Here is a 19715-nt window from a genome sequence, read left to right on the forward strand (position 1 = left end):
AAAACACAATGATTCTTATTTTCAAGGGATTATACACCAAAGAAAATCTAATTATGAATATTATATTCCATGTCTGCCAATAGATCCCCCTAAATCTTATCCTGGATCATCGAACTACAAACATTAACTGCCCTTTTTGTTACACCTTGCTTTTAACTGGATCGTGAATCATGCAACTGTGTGGGGCTCTAAAAAAGAATGAGCATTAGTCAGACTGAGAGTGAGGAAGCACAAATGCAAGACAGGAGGAGGGAGCTTAGAGAAGGGGGCGGGTACAGTGGTGGCTGCTGGCATTCTCTGCAGTACAGATCTGCTGAGAGCACCAGAGCAGAGCTCCTCCACAGACCACAGCCGCAGGGCTCCAACTGCAGCTCAGAGGAAACCCTCACACACAAAGATATAGACTGGGGGAGAAAGTGCTACCTCACAAGACCACAAGAGAGAACACAAGACAAAGAGGAGGAGAGGAAAAGAAAGCTCAGACAAATGTAAAGAGGAGGAGAGAAGAACTGGACGGGGGTCTCTGCTTTTCCTCAGACGAACAGAACTTCCACGGCGCACCGCTCTTCACGTTCTACTTTGGGAGTCCGTTCAATAATTTACCTTCTGCATCACGTTGGTCTGCGGGACACAACTTTGCTTTTTTAAAAGTTTGACATACAGGTCTGGATTTTTATTTCCAATCAACATTTCTGCCCCGGCTCTTTTGGCATTTCTAGCACTATTTCAACACCTGCCTCTAAACTTCACCACAGTGTGCGTTTGCTCCTTCAAGTGTGTGAGCATCAGTTTCTGACTGCGTGAGTGAAGTGCACCTGAGTGAATACTGACTGAGTTAACAAGTACCTGGGTGTAGCCGTGTGGAAGGAAATATTCAACATTTTGTCTTGTTTTTTAGCAACACTACAAACTTAACTTTGCAGGTGAATTATTTTTCATCTCAGATATTATTTTGTCCTCCACAAAGATCCTCTTAAAGGACTTTAAGATGTCACATCATAAAAACTACTGAGACAGATTCCTCTGTGCAGTAAGGAACCCACACTAAAACAGCATCTCCTGAAAGGATATTGTGGAGACACTTGCAATCTCAAAGCTTTCGTGGAAGTATATTGGAGGAAAAAACTGTTTCTCTCTGGTGAAGCCTCAGCCCCGTCGGCCCCTGCCTCTACCTCAGGATGGCTGGCTGTACCAGCCGCTGCAGGCAGGGGGTGCTCAAATTAATCCAGTCCCTGCAGAGATTGGTGTCAGGAACCCTCACGAAAGGTATCGTGCCTTTTGTACTGTAACGTGATATGCTTAGTGTTCATCTTTCACTTAATGTGCATCTACACAGTAAATGACTTGCTTCATGTGTACTTGATGACATGATATTTAATGGACAGGGTCTGTCTGTGACAGTGTGATCCAGGGGGGTTTTCATGCAAGGCTGGGTAATAAAATGCAATTTTAGTGTCAAAAGCCACTGATGTCCCAAAACTCACAGCTTCTATCAGTGGAGTTACATGTGGCTTTCTTCTCCATATAGATTCAACTTGCATTGTGATAGACAGCACAATGCTCTGCGGTCAAGATAAAGATTCAATTCCCACAACAGCTAAACTGTATTCTATTCATCAAGAGCCACGTACCGCAGTGTCCTTGAGCAAAACACTGAGCCCTTGCATTGCACATGTAACTGCAACAGTGCTCAGATGTAATACAGTTTTCCATGTAATTTGTGCCAACAATACAGTAGGAGCTCCATAAGTGATTATCATTAGTTCAGTTGTGGACACTGGAGTCGTGTCAGATACTGTGACTGGTTCTGTGTTAGTGAAAGCTATATTGAGCCATCAGGTCAGATGAGCCAGTTAAGGGTAGAGGAATTGTGGCATATAGGCCAGCACCCAGCCTGGGAGTCGCTCGACAAGATATTTCTGTTTCACAAAATTATTCCAAAAAACTTTTCTCAAATATTTCCTTTTTTCTTGTGCATTACTGGATATTTTCACCTTTTTGGGCGCTTTTGGAAACCTCTGATTTAGGCTCAGAGACCATCATTGCACATGATTTTACATCACTTCTGCAAAACACTACCACATGTGCAAACAAACACACATCTCCATCACACAAAGAGTGGGTAACACTAAGGATGTGGTGGACAGGTAAATCCAGAGGCAGGTAAGTCAGAGATTGTCGTCAGGTTTATTTTGTTAATGATGCACATTTGTTTGCAGTGAAGCGCCATCAAGGGTGTTGTTGGGTTTGCCTATGGGGTACCTTTTACTTGTAGTGAATTAGGTCTTCTCATGGACTTCCTGTGTGATCTGGGTAAGAGCTGAATGATGAGGTCACGCATGCATCATCCCTACACCCTCCTTGGGCGACAGTTGCGATGCACTCTCAACCTCTCGTCATGTTTATCATCTCTGTGTTAAAAGCCCTGGCTCTCTTTCTCCTCACAGCGTCCATCATCCTTTGTTTGAAAGTTACTTTTCACCTTAACAGCAAAAAGCAAATGCTGAGTCACAAAGACAGACTGCAGCTGCGAGTCAGTCACGACTGACAAAACAGACTCTCACTTCCAACAAAAACCTCTGCTGTGATATGCTTTTAAAATAAAATCCAGCACACAAATATGGCATCTAATATATTTGTGCAGGTGCAGGCGATGATTCATTTAAGCTCTCACTGTGGGCCACGAATCTCTGCTTTATGCATTTTTCCAATCATTTGTCTCCCTAATACACATGTAATCACCAGCTGCATATTTTCCAGCCTTCCAACATTTGGATATTCTTAATCTCTCGTTATAAATCATTTGCATCTGCCAGGATCAGCTGAGCAAACTACCTGAGATGTCCAGAAAAGCTGTCCAGCGGAAGCGACCAAAATCAACCTCAATACCTACAGTAGGCATAGTTTTATGGTGTTGCTTTGTATGAAAAACTGCAGTGTACTGTAATGAGAGTGAAATAAAGTCTTCTAAACTGGTGGCTTTGTCATCCACCATGCTGTTCTAGAAATAATACAGCCTACTTATGGCTGCTCGGGTTGACAATCTAGGTCATGCACTGCAGCCACATATCTTTAGTGTCTAAAACCTGAGAGACTGTGGACTATGCATCCTTTTATATAACAAAGAAATCAGCGAACAATTCCAAACCTACCTTTACAGCAAGAGGACAATCTTATTTGGACTAATTACCAAAGTAAAGTGATAATGTGGGGAAAAAAAAAAAGATTGTCCTTCAGATGTGTCCTGAGGCCGCAGTTATCCTCGACAGCTCCTGGATGATTTTCATTAAGATGTTTTTTTTCCTCCATTTACTGGACTCCATACTGTCATTATTTGTACATGCCAGTTACCTTGTCCACCATGTCCTCAGAGGTAGTTGATGAGGTGGAATGGGAATTCTATTGAACATCTAGTCCTTTGACATTGTGCTTCTGCACATGTTTGCAGCACATGGCTCTGCCCTTTTGTTTCTTAAGGTTAAGATGCTTGTGCACTGGGCAGCACAGAGGCCATGTCTTCATTCAGTTCCATAATTGAATGTCACTGAGTTAATTAAGTGCCTCTAGTCAAAATATGAAGTCGTAAATTATCATCAATGGGGCCCATTGATTCAATCATTTCAAACCACAGTGGCAATCTTCAAATTTATGGGCTTTTCCTGTTAATAATGTACGAGAAAATGGATAGTTTTCCAGTTCAGCACAACACGTGGTATAATACACGTGTGTTATTAATGAAAAATCAGCTTTTAAGTACAAATTTCAAAGAGGTGGACACACCACCAGACACAGTTGTCTAATACAATACAATTTAGTACAAAAACACTTGGATGTAAAGCCTCAAAAGGAAGCAGAAATAACACATCTCTGCCACAGACTCAATAAATTCCACTTAACAAAGATATTTCAATATTATTCAGTATTATTGCATGAGATTGCATCACACATTGTACATTATGTTCCTGTTATTGTGTCCATAAATGTAAAAAAAAAACAAAAACATGTCAATAAAAGATGTCCACGGTGGATAAAATTGTAGAAATCTCTTCTCGTAAACTATGAACTGTAATGATAAATAGCTGCAGAATATTTGTATTGTACATTTGTCAACCAAACGTAATTCCAGACCTTTCACAGCATCAAATTATAGATTTAAATTTGGTGGTTGCCCACATTTAGTCCATATCTTCAAACATAATTGGGAGATTGCGGCATTAATTAAATTAAAACTCATGCAAGGTTAGAAATGTCACTGTCATGTGACAGTGGTATTCAACAGATAAAACCATTCAGAATCTTTGGCCAGGGCAGCATGAGACATATCCAAACATCAGAAAATGACAAAAGCAGAAAAATAAAAACTCTTTCCATGTGTCTTTATTTTTTTATTGTGCTTGTAGAGTGAAACCTTGAAGATGTTAAACCTCTTGAAAATTGAAACCTTTTGTGGATTGAAACTTTTGTGCCTGTAGATTGAAACGTCTTTCTCTGCGGTTTGCTCCGAAACATGTCTCACAGCATCATCTCAGCTCAGATTGTGCAGAGGACCTGCATGCTATCATATGCATGGAAGAAGACATGAAAATATGCACACATATGCATATTCTGCATCACACACGCGAGCATATCAGGTGGACTGAAAAATGCTCCCTCATCTCCAACACACATGTAACTTCAGTAGTTTTCTTTGCTATGCATATTTGCCTGCACACACTACATATATAAAGTGACATGATGCATAAAAAGGCTGTTAACCTTTAAAATGCTCTACTTACAAATGCAGCAGCATGTATATTCATTTTCAGACCTTTAAACACTGCAAGATGGAGAGTTAGGGTTGTGGAAACAGGGCTGGTGATACGCCTTGGGCCTTAAGCTGACTGGCTCGCACTGTTATTCTTAGGTCCCAAGTGGCCACTGTATTGCAAGTATTTATGCTTTTATACTGCACTTTATACTCTGAGTTCACATAGGTCTCCTTTTAAAAATACATTAGTTGTAATCTGTAAGAGGTAAGAAAAAATGTAAACTTGAGAGACATTTGATAGTGTAGCTGCAACAAACAGAGTATTTTTCCATTCAGAAGGTTAGCCCGAGAGTAAAGCAGTAGCGTCTCCACTTGCTATTATTACTGTGCACGCCAAAGATGGCTTTTATTCAGTCTTTGTGGACTTACTATTTCGGTGCAATACCCATCACTGCCAACAGGACATTGGGCAGCCAACCAGAACTCTTAAAGGCTAAAATGCAGTGTAGCATTTCACATTATCCCATAGCGTCTAATGTTCAACAGTCAACAGTCTAAAAAATCGTGTTGACCATGAACCCAAAGTGCAAGTATTCTGATGTGTTTGCTTGCATTGAAATATACATGCTCTTGTCTTTACACCATTTTCATATAGACTCAGGTTGGAAACAGAAGGAGAGTAGATGAAGATAGGTGGATCCTGTCTATCTATCATTGAGCCCCATGCTGTACCTGCCCCTCGATTTTTTCAGTCACATGTGCATAACCTTGTAGCAGAGTCACCTCATCCCACACTACAGAGGCCGATCCATACCTCTATGATAACCAAAGCACACAGCAGAATTATCCAGTATTGCTCTGCGTTTGTCAGCTGTTTTCATCAAAATCTCTTTCTTTTCCTACTCCAATCTCTCTCTCTCTCTCTCTCTCTCTCTCTCTCTCTCTCTCTCTCTCTCTCTCTCTCTCTCTTCCTCTGTGGCTGTAAAAGCAGTGGATTGAATCTGACAGAGCGTCTGTGCTTTTAATTTTTTACATCACCTCACTACACACTTTTATGTAACCGTCGTCGTCTCAATTTATTTTTATCTCTTGCTTCCTCTGCATGTTACATTCTCTGCTTTATTTCTCTCCGGCCTCATTGTTTTACTATGATATTTACATACAGGATCCCCTTGTGACAGACAAGCATTTGGTGCAGTGAGCAGCCTGGTGATAGCTGGGTGATGTACGGTATTGTAGTGGGGTGCTATGCATCCAGGGTCCATGCTCATATGTTGTATTCTTTTCAATTTTGTACATGTTGTATTGAGTCGTGAGCAAAATGAGCTTCCAATGGCACACAAGCTGCTGATTGTGTCAGGAAACATTGTACACTGCTGCCATCTGTTGTTCAAAGAGTAGCACCACAACATATCAAAGAGAACGAGTGCTGTGAGTTAATAGTTCAAAAACACTGACAGAGTCAAAAAGAAGAGACTGAAGACCAATAAAGTCAGTCACCATCATGATTATGCAAATGAAAGCTATTCACATTTGCGTATTTGTGTGTGTGCTGACATATATCTATCACACTCTTCCCCTGAGACCTCTTCTCTCCTTGGGTGTGTGTGCGGTTACTTGAGTGTGTTTGCTTAAGTCAGTATAATCCATCACATCGAACAGAGCCAGTGTCATATACTTCCAAGAAGAAGAAGCCCTGTTTTGAGGGCACTGCTCCGTACAGTAAGAGCACTATGAGCACTTAAATATGAGCAAATCAATATTTAATTTTGCTGAGCTTCTCCTTGATACAGCGCACTTTAATACTAATTTAAAAGTCACAATAAAATAATGTTATTGTTATTTTACAATTCCTCTTCTCGAAATCATTTTTTCATGTCAGTAGAAGGTTTCAGTAAATATTTGTTGCAATATACATTTCCTTACTATCAAATTACTAATTAGGGACGCTGGCTGCAGCTGATTATTTTGTTATTTTCCTACATAATCCTAATAAGGCTACTGACGGCCAAAAACTGTGTTTAAATTGCTTGTTTTATCTGACCAGTCAAACAGAGCCGAAGCTATTAAATTCAGTTTGATATGAACCAGAGAAAAGCAGATAAAGTAACTAAAGCAATTACAATAACCACATTTTCACGACATGCTTTTGAATACCGGGAACATGAACATGTTGTGGTGCCTGTATTAATTCATACTTTAAACAGCTATCCAGATAAATGGATTCATCATGTAGCCCATTTCCATGTTTGTCATGTCTTAAAGCACGACCAGCTCTAATGTGGAGTGCACAGGAGACAGAGGAATACTAAGGTGAGGAGGAGAGCAGCAGAGATGAAATAATTCAATGATGCGACCTCTTGCATAACAAGTCTAGAGAACCACTTATCACTTCTGAAACTGCCATCTCATGCCAAAACAGAGACTGCAGTTTCCCCCGCATCAAGGGTTTCTTACTTCTTCCAAATTTCATTTGCCCAGCCTTGAAAAAAAATATGTGCTGTTGTATTTGATCACATTTACTCGTGGATTCAGTCAAATAAAGGAAAACTGAGGACACAGCCTCAGACTCAGGCATCAACTGAAACAATGAGTTAAATGGCTTTTCATGAATGATAGTTATGTATTTTTTAAAATCACATGAAAGATGAATGCAGCGCGAGACTGAAAGAGTGGAGTATCCAGAAATAAAAGTAAACAGGTCAGGGAAAAGGAAAGCCATGCCGTCATGCACCTATTGATTATTAGGGATAAGGCTTTGCAAACCGAACACAAAGGATAAATTAACAAATGTAGTCACGCTCATTTTCTCTTTACTCTTCTATTGATCCTTCACCTTTTCAACAGCGCCTGTAAGACGGGAGTGATTCCTGTCTGTTGGTGGCATTGAGCTGAACTTGTGTAGATCATGAACGAGTTAAAACATAATGAAGAGATTATGAAGTCAGGCTGCAGTGTCCTTGGTGCTCGTCACAGTGCAGGGCGATATGGTGCAGAAAGGCACTTCCAGATGGCAAACATCTGTCGTGGGGATTACAATGGGTTTCTTATAGTAATCTGAATACTTAATTCCCAGTCCGCAAGTGTTTGTATGTGTTCGTTGATGTGTCAGGGAGAAGCGGAGGGGAAAGATTGTTTCAAATCTGTGATATTATTTCGAATTTTTATTTATGCTTCCCGCAATGAAGTGACAGCGCTGCAGTTTTCCAGCCAGTAAAAGTAATGAATATTTGATAGGAAAACGCAGGAAAATCGCTGAATGAAAGGAATGAGTGTCTGTAAAGGTGAAAAGGTAACGTCTTAATTTTACTCTGCCAATATTTAAACAGAAGAAATACAGATGCAAAAGGGAGGAAGAGTGTAAGCAAAAGATAGGACGCCTGCTAAATGACTCTCAGGAAGGTCTATTAATAAGGTAACCACTTCCTGCAGGCCTAGCGTGAGAGAGGTGTATATTTATCAGAATTATGCATGACTGCATGTTTAATTAATCAGTGCATGTTAAGTTCTTATCTGAGCTCCACCTGAGCAATCACAGGACACAGCAACCTACATGCACACACACACACACACACACACACACACACACACACACACACACACACACACACACACACACAGAGACACACAACCTCATTTGAATAGCAGTGAGCTGCATACTTATGCCTGTGCATACACTATAGGGTTTAGGCTGTCTTTTTGCCAGTTAAGGTGCACTCCTTTCACATGGCTGTTGCTCTTTTTACAGCTGTAACAGAGGAAGCGGAACGCAACTTTCAAGAACCAAGAAAGCTGAAATGGCATTGAAAAAATGGCAGACCATGAATTTTTTAAACCAAGAGAGGTTTTCTGAGCCCACACAAACATCAACACACACGGTTGTGTTTCATTACATAGACTTACATTAATTTCCTGGAGACTTACCCTAACCATAATTATAACCACTACATGCTTGACCCTAACCTCAACCCCAGTCTTCATCCTAACATTTAATGACTTACATTACAGGGACTTGCGTTTTGTCCCCATACGGAGGTGAGTCCCTGCAGTGTGACTGTGATTTATGTCCCCACAATGTGAGGAATACATGGCACCACACACACACACACACACACACACAGAGAGAGAGAGAGAGAGAGAGAGAGAGAGAAACAATGAAAGAAGCAGAGCATTTGCATCTCTGGTCTGCAGCCAGTGGAATATTTAAAAACACACTCACATGTCCTGCGCTCACGCCATCACTTTATACTACATGGACCTCACATAGACCAAAGCACCAAATCAATCAGTTTTAAATGGCCCTCCTTTGATTTAATAATGGTCACTGTCTGATAACATATCCAATCATAAAACAGACTATAGCAATATCCTGTCTCAGCCTCACTTGCTTCCTTTTACCTCAGTGAATGAGATTGTTTAAGAAGAGGAAGCACTTATCATATGATAAACATTTACTTCAGCTTCCAACAAAGCTGTTCGAGTTTTAATGCCTACCACTTGTAGAGAAATAAATATCACTCACTCCCACTGCCTTCCTCTCCCCAGCACACGGTCTCATTTTCTTACATTGAAGCAGCTCCATGAATATTCATTGACACTATTAAACACTCTAACACTCTTATAGTCAAAAAAAATCCTCTGTTGCCCTCCACATTAGAATAAGAGGGAAAGCGTAAAAGGTTTAGCCATGTCATTGTGCTGAATTCACGCACAAACGCACACACAAGTGGGCTTCACTGCTGACATAATGTATATCTACAGGCTCATTATGGTACAAACTATGCTTCAGGGAGCAGAGCGCTATTTTGAAGTGGTATTGAACTGAGGTCATCATTAACCATTGGGTTGAACAGGTTTGTGTGTGTGTGTGTGTGTGTGTGTGTGTGTGTGTGTGTGTGTGTGTGTGTGTGTGTGTGTGTGTGTGTGTGTGTGTGTGTGTGTGTGTGTGTGTGTGTGTGTGTGTCAGGGCAGTAAAAAGGGAAATGAATCATGGGGATCTGGTAGTAAATGCATGATCTTCACCTGCTACCATTCTGTTGTCAGTGGTGTGATTACTGAGTCCAGCACTGGTTACCAGCACTCCACAATAACACGAGGGCATGAGGAGGCAGGGAGCTCGAAAGAGGGGGAAAGGCTGACAGATGAGTAGAATGAGGCACAGAACGGAGGGAGTGGCGCAGAAAGGCAGGAGCAGCTCGTGTGCGTGTGTGTTTGAGAGAAAGAGCTCAGAAATCCAAGAGAATCAGCTCAAAGAAGAGAGTCATTCCTCAGTGACAGATCTGAAGCCGGCGAGAGGAAACAACAGGGGCAAAGCCCCTTTAAGATCCAGAGCTGTGGAGGCAGATAAATACAGAGCGACAGGCTGACAAGATCGGGAAATAAATAGAGGACTATCACTCTCTGGGTTGTTTGGCCAGGCCGGTTTCCACGGTGACAACATGGGTGCAGTGGTGGGCACTTTGACCATGCAAACCAAGCAGAGGAGACCATCCAGAGGTACGTCAATGTTAGTCAGAAAAAGATGGAGTGGAGACAAAAGAGCAACAGAGAGCTGGACTAAACAGAGAGAGAGAGCACAAAGAAATATGTATAGAAAGAAAACACTCAGATCATTGAATCAAATGTAGTTCATGATACGTGTTTGTTTCTGTGCTTTTTTCTATGTGTTGCACACGTGCACATTTAACACAAACAAAAACATTTCTATATTTGCCATATTTCTGTGGGGTAACTGTAAATTATTGAACAAGGAAGTCCATCAGAAAAAAATGCAAAAATAGACCAGCTAATGCATTTACTAAACGTTACTTCCATGTCATCGAATGACACTGAAAGGCATGTGCGTGTAAAGTACATAAACCAATAGAATTGATGCTATGTTTTACTACAAGTCTTTCATATAATGAGTATTTCTTAAATGGAAATGTATAAATATTCCCTCAGGGAAGTGCAGCAGAATTGTGAGGAATCAGTATGAGGTGTGAAGCGTAACCCATGTACACATGTAGAGATTACAGTATACCATGAGGTCGGACGTCCTTGAAAATAACCAGAGAGCAAAATCACTGCCCCTGACCCCTATGATTACATGTGTGTGCGTGTGTGCGTGTGTGTGTGTGTGTGTGTGTGTTGTCCATGTGTGGGTGTCTGTTGAATGTGTAAGTGAGTGAAAGAGAAAGGCGGAGTGAATGAGGGTTCAGGCAGGAGTCTGTGAATTAACACGCAGCTCACATATCATACCTCTCCCTGGCCTTATGCTTGAGATCCTCGTTGTCATGGAGACTGGGTTGTAGGGGCATAAGAGGAGAGTGTGAACATTTCTCAGCCGGGATGAAGGATGAATTTGTAGCAGCATGAAATAAAGAAAAAAATACATGAACCAGCGAATCAATTACTCTTACTGTCGGACGCAAACACTCCACAAGACAAGGGTGATGATTGTTCCCTTGTTTTGGTAAAAGCCTTTCAGCCTTTCTAGGTCCATTGAAGTTTGTCTTGTGTTGCCAGCCATGCAGAGATAAGACGGTATAGATAAGACTTTATTGATCCCCAGGAGGGAAAATAAGTATCACAGCAGCACAAGCAGCAGAGCAGAGAGGTAGGTCAGAGTAGGATACTAATAAAAATAAGACACAGTTAGAAAGTAATACAATACTATGTTGTACATATCTGAGCTTATAGTGAAAGTGTTGTACATCTGTCTATCTGTCTTGACGATTTGTTGTTTGTGTTAACAGCCACCAGTGCAGCATTTCTACATTTCACCAGTATGGTGGATGTGTCTGTGGTGTCTGGTTGGTCAGCAATCACAAGTCAAGTTTGAAACAAGAGTGCAGACAAAAATCACTGCGGAGAAAGACGATTTGAAGCAACAGCTGCAGTTGTTCCATGACATGAATGTTAAAAACATATTGGAAAGAAAATAAAAAGTTGTTAACCGTCTGTGTCAAGAATGGTTTGAGAGATGATGCTGGCACCTGTAGCCAGTTAGCTTAGCTTAGCACAAAGACTGGAAGCAGGGGGAGACAACTAGCCTGGCCGGGCACAAATCCGCCTCCTATCAGCACCTCTAAAGCTCACATATTAAAATGTTATATCTTCTTTGTTTCATCAGTATCAAAATGCAAAGTATAAAAATGCATGTTGTGGTTTTACAAGGGGGGGTTATGAGCCAGACTAATTCTTGGTTGGGCGCTGCAGCTTCCTGGAGGTTGTAAGACAACAAGCAAGGACTCCAGGAAGTTACTGGATTAAACGAATAAGATACAACACTTTATTAATGAGTTTTAAAGGTGCCAATAGGTGGTTTTTGGCAGAGGCAGGGCTTGCAGACAGGCAAGCCAGGCAGTTGCTTGGAGCCCCCGACCAACTTATTTACAACAATGATTATTGATAGGCCTGGGCTTTCAGGGACCTCTGCTGGTTCCTGGACCTCACTTTGAAAACCACTAATCTATTTTTTCAGTATTCATCTCAAATGTCCTGGAAATTGTGCATTTATGTGTGCAAAAACCACATTTTTGCAGCGTGCATGGGTGGGGTGGAGGCCCCAGGGATTTCTTGCTTGGAGCCCAAGAGACCCTTGTAACTCAACTGGTTTTTGGCACCTTTGAACAGAGCCAGGCTAGCTCTTTTCCACTGTTTCCAGTCTTTATGCCAAGCCACGCTAACCAGCTGCTGGCTGTACACAAGCATTTATCACAAAATATCACTTTGCCTTCACCATGCACATCAGAGAAGCGCACTGTACACTGACAGTCAAAGCTACACTTGGACCTGCAGCACTCTAACAAACAAGTCGCTCAAACAGTTTGCGTGTATAAAAGCACGACAGAGCTGCTGCTTGTCACCGTCTGACACACATTTCCACTTCTAGTCATTACCAGTAAAGCTCAAATTCAAAATCAATGTCCCTTTCTTCATGGTGCTTTGGAGATCAATAGCATTGTGTTTGTCACTCCATCTCATTTTTCCTTTTTTACGTCCTCCAATATTGTGTAATCCTCCTCTGCCGTGTGTCATTCTCACCATCTTTCTTCGCACTCCTTCGTTCTCTCTTCACGGTGTCTTACCACTCCTCTAATCAACACCTCTGCCTGTTTCCTTTTCTCGCCCTCATTTCATTTCATCTGTTTCTGATCACACTATCACATTAGCAGCAAAGCAAATGCGCCGTGGCAGGAAGAATACAACGAAGCAGCACCTTTGTTGTTGTGCTGTCGTGCGATGAAAGGTTTTTACTCGCGGGGGAAATAAATGCACAAATTGTGTTTGACACATTTTTTTTTTTAAATCATTTGATCCCGCGTACCCTCTATTCACATTCATCCTGGCTGTCTATCCCCATGACAACGAGAGTCAGGGAGATCGCAACAGGAGCTCAGGGGAAGATGGAGGGAGGATTGAGAGAAAGCAGCTGATGACTGACTGTAAATACTGGAAATATTCCTCACAAATACCAAATTCAGTAAAATTAACAAAAACCTCAAGGATCTAAAAAGGAACAAATACATGAAAATCTGTCCCAGAACAAGATAATGTCACAAAAGAATGCTTAAATTAGCAGATATAGTATCTCTCTGGATTATTCTAATACTTTTCCATCCATTTTTCATATCTTATATGGATTAGCATAAACCTAATAGGGTAGACTCATAAATACTGTATGGAGCCTACGTATCTGTAAGCCTTGAGAATGCGTTTCATCTCGGTAAACACATGTAAACGCGCATGCACAGCTGTAAGTGGTGTACTGATAGCTGAGGCCTCTTTGCATGGATCGAAACTGAAAGCGAATAAGTAACAAAATGGATCTAAATGAGGACGATTCAAAGATTATTCTTGCAGAAAGAAACAAATGCAGCAACTCCGAGCTTAATTTCATATCATCGTCACAGACGGTGGATGCCTGTGGGAACTAAAAAGTGGATGACCAGAAGGATATTTGATATGAATTTCAAATTAAGATTGCCTCTGGCAGATGATGCATAACACCTGATACAGTTTCAGTGTTGAGGATTAATCTTGACAGCACTGCTGAATGGGCTGAAATGAATAAGTCATCACCGTCATCCAAAAAGCAGGAGTATTATATTCATTTTAATCTCCTTTTCTTCAAGGCTCGCTGAGCCGGTTGACGCTGACACAGCTATAGCGCAAAGTGTTGCTCGGACTCAAGTGTGTGCGCACACGTCAAGTCATCGCCTGCTGGACAGTTTCCATTGTGTATTTAGCAGGATTTCATGTGTTAAAGTAATTTAACCAAAGATGTAGAGTATAACATCACTTGGTCTCCATAAAAGCAAAACATATCACAGGCAGCAGATGGGAAATGACCACAACTGTGCAAATTACAGAGACCACCATCAGTAAATATGCCATCCCGCCACATCAATATAAGGCTGTAGATGTGTGCTCAGCCTGCTCTACTCTACGTCTCATTGTTCCTCGGGGTCTGCCGCTGCCAGTGACTGCAGTAAAGTCTTCCAGAGAGCACTTTATGTGGCTGTTTTCTCTTGGATGTTTGCTCGTGTTTGATTGGTCTGTGGATTGTGTTTACTGCCGGATGTCTGGATGTTAATGTTGCCCTGTAGCTGGAAATAGTCATAGTGACAAACACTTGCCCACAGCAGACCCCGAGCCCCTCACATCATTAACCACCATCCATCTCGACAGCACCCGATAATGTTGCCATCAATGAAGTCCTGGGGGGAAAGTGTGCGTAGCTCTTCTCGAATCAATCGTTTTATCACTTTTTGCCTCTTTGTGATCCTCGCTCTGCCTTATGTCCCTGCTGCTTCGTGAGCACTCTTTTCTGCTGTCTAATCACATTTCTCGACATGTTTCTTTGAGACTTAACATTCTCAAGCTTTGCTGAGTTGTCTGTTTCCTGCGTGTTACAGTCTCCATATGTCTAAAGACTGGAAAGATCACATTAGCCCAGCCCACATGATTCTGTATAACAAGTATATTTCCTTCTACCTCTCTCTCTCTCTCTCTCTTCCCTGTAGATAAAGCAGATGATGAGCTTGAGATGACGATGGTGTGTCACAGGCCAGAAGGTCTCGACCAGCTGGAAGCCCAAACTAACTTCACCAAACAGGAGCTGCAGATCCTCTATCGTGGTTTCAAGAATGTAATCACACATTGTCTGATCTTGCTATTAGATTAATTTGGTGCATAGAGCGTGTAGTCCATTAAATATTTGGATCGCCCTAATTCCAGAAAAACATTTTCCCTTCTGTGGAAGTCTACCTGGCCACGCTGATGGCTTGTGTTTGAGCAGCTGTATGAGGCTGTGCCTAATGCCAGCAGCGCTGTGGGTTGAACGCTAATGTCAGCAGGATAACATGCTCACAATGACAGCACTCTCATGCTGATGTTTAGCAAGTGTCGGCTAATGCTTACTATGGTCACCATCTTCGTTTATTGTGTTAGCATTGGCAACATTTGCTAGTTTGCGCAGAACACAAAAAACAGACAAGAATGATGTGATTGCTAATCGTTTTTGGTCATAAACTAATTATTGGACAAATTAAAACTTTGACCTGCTGGTGGCACGAGATAAAAAGTGAGGGGATTACCAAAGTCATTAAGATTCCTCCTCTAGGAACCATGATTATCTGTACAACACCTAATGCATGCATGGTTGAGATATTTCAGTCTGGACCAAACTGGTGAAGCAACAGACCAACAAAATAAAAAATTGTTATTCTTTGGCCTGTAATCTGCTGGTGTGGCCAAAAAAACAGCAGCAATGTGGCTTTCCTCAAATTATCTTAATTAACTAACTAAAAACCTTTCTATGAACAATTACTAGGACCTATTTATTTTCTGCTTCAGCTAAAAAAATTGTGTCGGCTACATGACTGAGACGGCACAGTTTTGATGCTGCTGGGTAATATAATTCATCTTTTAATTCATCTCTTTTTCCCCTGCAGGAATGTCCAAGCGGTATGGTGAATGAGGAGACATTTAAACACATTTACGCACAGTTCTTTCCTCATGGAGGTAAAGCTCAACATTTCAAACCTCCTTCATTGCTCTGTGAAGCTGTTTGAGACAGGAGAGCCTTACATATTCATTGTTTGTGTTGCAGATGCAAGCATGTATGCGCATTACCTTTTCAATGCATTTGACACTGCAAACAATGGTTCCATTAAGTTTAAGGTATGTAAAATATTACGCATATCTTTATTTCCATGTAATTTGATGCTTTCTGAATCTGAGTTTGTGTCCTGTTGCTGCCAGGACTTTGTCATGGGTTTGTCTATACTGCTGCGAGGGACACTGAGAGAAAAGCTGGAGTGGACCTTTCACCTTTATGACATAAACAGAGATGGCTACATAAACAGAGAGGTGAGACTGTGCTCTCACACTGTTTTCAGTGTTTTGTGTTATCCAAAGTCTATGTCTCACCTCTGTGTGAATCTTCTCTTGTTTCAGGAAATGACTGAGATCGTGAGAGCCATTTATGACATGATGGGCAAGTACACCTACCCCGCGCTAAAGGGGGACGTCCCACAGCAGCATGTGGATGCCTTTTTTCAGGTTCATGTCTAATATATGTGATTAAAATGAATCATGAACAGTGGCAGGTGATTTTAAAGCCATGGTGTTTAGACAGCATGAGGGAAAACAATCTGGTTCTTAATGTGTCTCATCAGCAGCTTCCCAAATGAACCTCCACGGTTTATTGAGACACTTCAGATGTGCTTTGGAAAAGGCTTATAAAGTTTTCTATCATGAGCACTCACAGTCCCTGCAGTCTAGAAGGCAACTTTGCAGTCATTATTTTTTAACCTTTTTCAAAAACTAAAGCTGTTGTTAATTAAAGGTAAAAACTGTAAGACGGTTCACAATGAACACATTTCCACAACGACATAATCATTTGATATTTGCTTGTATTTGATACTGATTCAAATGATATTACAATGTTTTTTTCTCACAGAAAATGGATAAAAACAAAGATGGAGTGGTGACTTTAGACGAGTTTGTTATAGCCTGCCAGGAGGTATGTATTGCCCTACACTGGAGCTATTTCAATATGTAATTATAATAAGATATAGAAAAAATATATGGTGCTAACTTTGAAGTGCCAAAGTGTGAAGAATAAAGAAACAGATCATACAGTGCATGAATTTATCCACAGTTACTTATATATGTATGTTAAACATGGAAGTTCATTCTAGACCTTTGGGAAACAATATGTAAGAATATGTGAGTCCATGTGATTCAGTTTAATGTTCTGAAAGCTACTAAGTGGACCTTTGAGGTTAGATTACTTTGGAACTGATGTTCTGTGTAATGTGCAAAGAAAGAAGATGTATCTAGAAGTTGCTGTCCTCATGCAGCTTATACACTATGGTTGATTATACATTGCTATGCTACACGATATGGGGACGCAGCATGTTGCTCGTTAATTGCATCATTCTGCCCTGATTGCTCGTCTTCTCTTTCTGCAGGATGAAACCATGATGAGATCCATGCAGCTGTTTGAAAACGTGATGTAGGACAAGAGGAGATGACGGAGACAAAGACATGGAATAATGAGAGGGCTTGGTGTGAGTGCGTGCGTGTGGATGCATATGTGCAATATCCAGCCCCTTCTCCTGCTCCCATCTTATCCAGCTGTGGTCTGGATACAGCCAGAATGCCCCACAGTGTCTCGAAAGAAGGGACTGGACTGGAACGCTTTTTGCTTTCCTGCAGAGATATCTCCACGCGATACAAAGCGACTGATGTGACAGACTTGGACATAACAGACTTCACTGTCTGACCTGTTAAAGATAAAGATGCTCCTGCCACCCATCACATGGCTGCTCCAGACCAGCAAAGAGCTATTGTTCAACCAGCAAAACCTTTTTTTTTTTTTTCTTTTTTTTTGGGTCAAACTAAATGCATGCTTTTGCAGAAGTTTTGATTTATCTCCAAACATTTGTTATGGGAATTTGGCCATAAGAACTTCTACTGTATATTTATCTCATGCATCTAATGGTTGACAGATATGGCATATTTCAGATGTCATGTGTTGGTTGCAGTGACCCCTTCGTGTTGACCTGGCTGTCGCTTGCCTGCTGAGTATGTCTGATGCTCTCTGTTAAGTCCGTCTTAAGCTTCCAGTAGAGAGTGAAGCAATTTGGAAACAGTACATTTTGTGGGTCTTATGTGGTGCGTGTGTCTGTCTCTCTGTCTATGTTGGCGCTTAGGTTTTAGTAAAAAGAAATCGATTCATTCTATTATATTTTCACCTGCTGCTTTGCTTCTTGTGGTCAAATCGGTGTGTTGTCAAAAATGTAAAAAGCAAGTATTGTGAGAAAATGTGCATAGATTTTGGATTTCATGATGAAGTGCCCGCAAAACCAATTTGTTGAATAAAAGAGGCTTATGATCATTAAACCAATACCTTTATTTGCACAGGTGACAGGTGATCAAGGTGTGACTCAGAGTGAAGTGAAGACGATGACGGGAAAATATTTGTACGGTTCAACCTCATTGACCTCGCTCAGAGGTGTGCAGTTATACAAGAAACAGAAAGTTTCAGATAATCTTGCAGGGAAATACGACTGAATGTCAGCTTTGGAATGTGATATTTTGATGGCACGGAGGACAGGACAGCTCGATCTGTATAAATCAACATTTGGCACTGCCTCCTCCTGCATCCAGACCAGATGTGTGATGTCACACTGATGTCCAGAACAGGGTGACTCCTGCAGAATGGTTTTCTGTGAATCAGGGTGTATTGGAAAGCTTTGCCATAACAGAAATCTCACTAGGATATAGTAGCTGAAGCACTGAAATATTCATGGCTGTTCTTTTTGCTGTCGGTGGAGCAGCTCTTTGCTGTGTGGTACATCAGTGTGACATCACAGCCTCTGGTCTCTGATATCTTGGTTTGGAACAGAGTTGTTAAATCTCACAAACAGAAAATAAACTCTAAGCCATAAAAATAAAAATGTAAATTCTTAAACTGAGCGGTGTCTTACTTTAACAGTTGTTCTTTGTGTTCTCTGTGTGCGTGTGTGTTGTTATTTGCATTTGTTCTATATATACTTATAAATATACTCTTAAAAATGTATAATTTAATCATAAATCAAGGATAATCCTCAGTATAAGAGTGGAGAAACAAACACAGGTGCTTCTGTATAAAACTACAAATTCACATGAGCCATATCCAGAATTTATCTACATGCATATACAGAGTATGGGCCATTTGAGGGAGGAGTCCTTCCCCCTTGTTAACCTTCCATCCTCTCTGGTAGCAGAGAGTGCAGGGACAGAGTGGTCGTTTAGTGGAATTTGTCGGTCAAGTCTGCCTGACTGATTGATCCTTTGTCTGACTGTTTACATTAGAAATCTATGACGTCAACCATGGCTCTGAAATATCAGTAGCCTGTGTATTGACAAATCCATGGTGCTGTCTGTGGTGCTGACATCGTGGATGGATTTGTAAATGTGCCTTTTTCTTGGACCTGTCCTCCTTTTTCTCTCAATCCTGTACTATAATGTAGCCAATATAGTGTCACCATCATGATCGAAGTGACAAGTAGCAACATGTAGTTGCAGGAGAGGGACAGGCTCATAGAGACACACTGCTGCCTGTAGTACTACTTAGAGAGAAACACTGCTTAAAATTTAAAGGCATACTTTCTGATTACTTTAAAAAATAGCTATAAATAGACTGTTGTAGTGTTCTGATTGGGCCATCTCCCATTAAATATTAACAAAACACTGACAGCATACACAGTACAGTCCATGTACAAACAATACTACAACAGAGATCCAAAAATAAAGTAAACCAATTCAAATAATTTTCACAATCAGAATTATGGTACTTTATTGTCCACAACAAAATACACCATTGACAAAAACATTTATTAAAATATAACAAGAGAAATCAGTGTCAATACATTTCCAGGTTTCTGGCCATATTTATTCATTTAAAACAAATCAAAATTAAAAAATATAT

At 41.0% G+C, this 19715-nt stretch overlaps 1 protein-coding gene across 2 annotated transcripts; it reads left to right on the forward strand.

Moving 5' to 3' along the window:
- Positions 1-274: 274 nt before the first annotated feature.
- kcnip1b (Kv channel interacting protein 1 b) lies at positions 275-18716 on the forward strand. 2 transcript variants are annotated; one of them, XM_070982740.1, is made up of 8 exons: positions 275-1266; positions 14758-14882; positions 15688-15757; positions 15846-15916; positions 15998-16105; positions 16193-16297; positions 16698-16760; positions 17212-18716. In XM_070982740.1, exons 1-8 carry the CDS (start codon positions 1179-1181, stop codon positions 17257-17259), a joined length of 678 nt encoding a protein of 225 aa, XP_070838841.1. In that variant the 5' UTR covers positions 275-1178; the 3' UTR covers positions 17260-18716. The 2 variants fall into 2 exon arrangements, with proteins under 2 accessions (XP_070838841.1, XP_070838842.1); XM_070982741.1 differs by lacking the exon at positions 275-1266 and adding an exon at positions 9814-10243.
- Positions 18717-19715: the final 999 nt, after the last annotated feature.

This window comes from Chaetodon trifascialis, chromosome 16, assembly GCF_039877785.1.
Source record: "Chaetodon trifascialis isolate fChaTrf1 chromosome 16, fChaTrf1.hap1, whole genome shotgun sequence".
NCBI classification, from domain to species: domain Eukaryota; kingdom Metazoa; phylum Chordata; class Actinopteri; order Chaetodontiformes; family Chaetodontidae; genus Chaetodon; species Chaetodon trifascialis.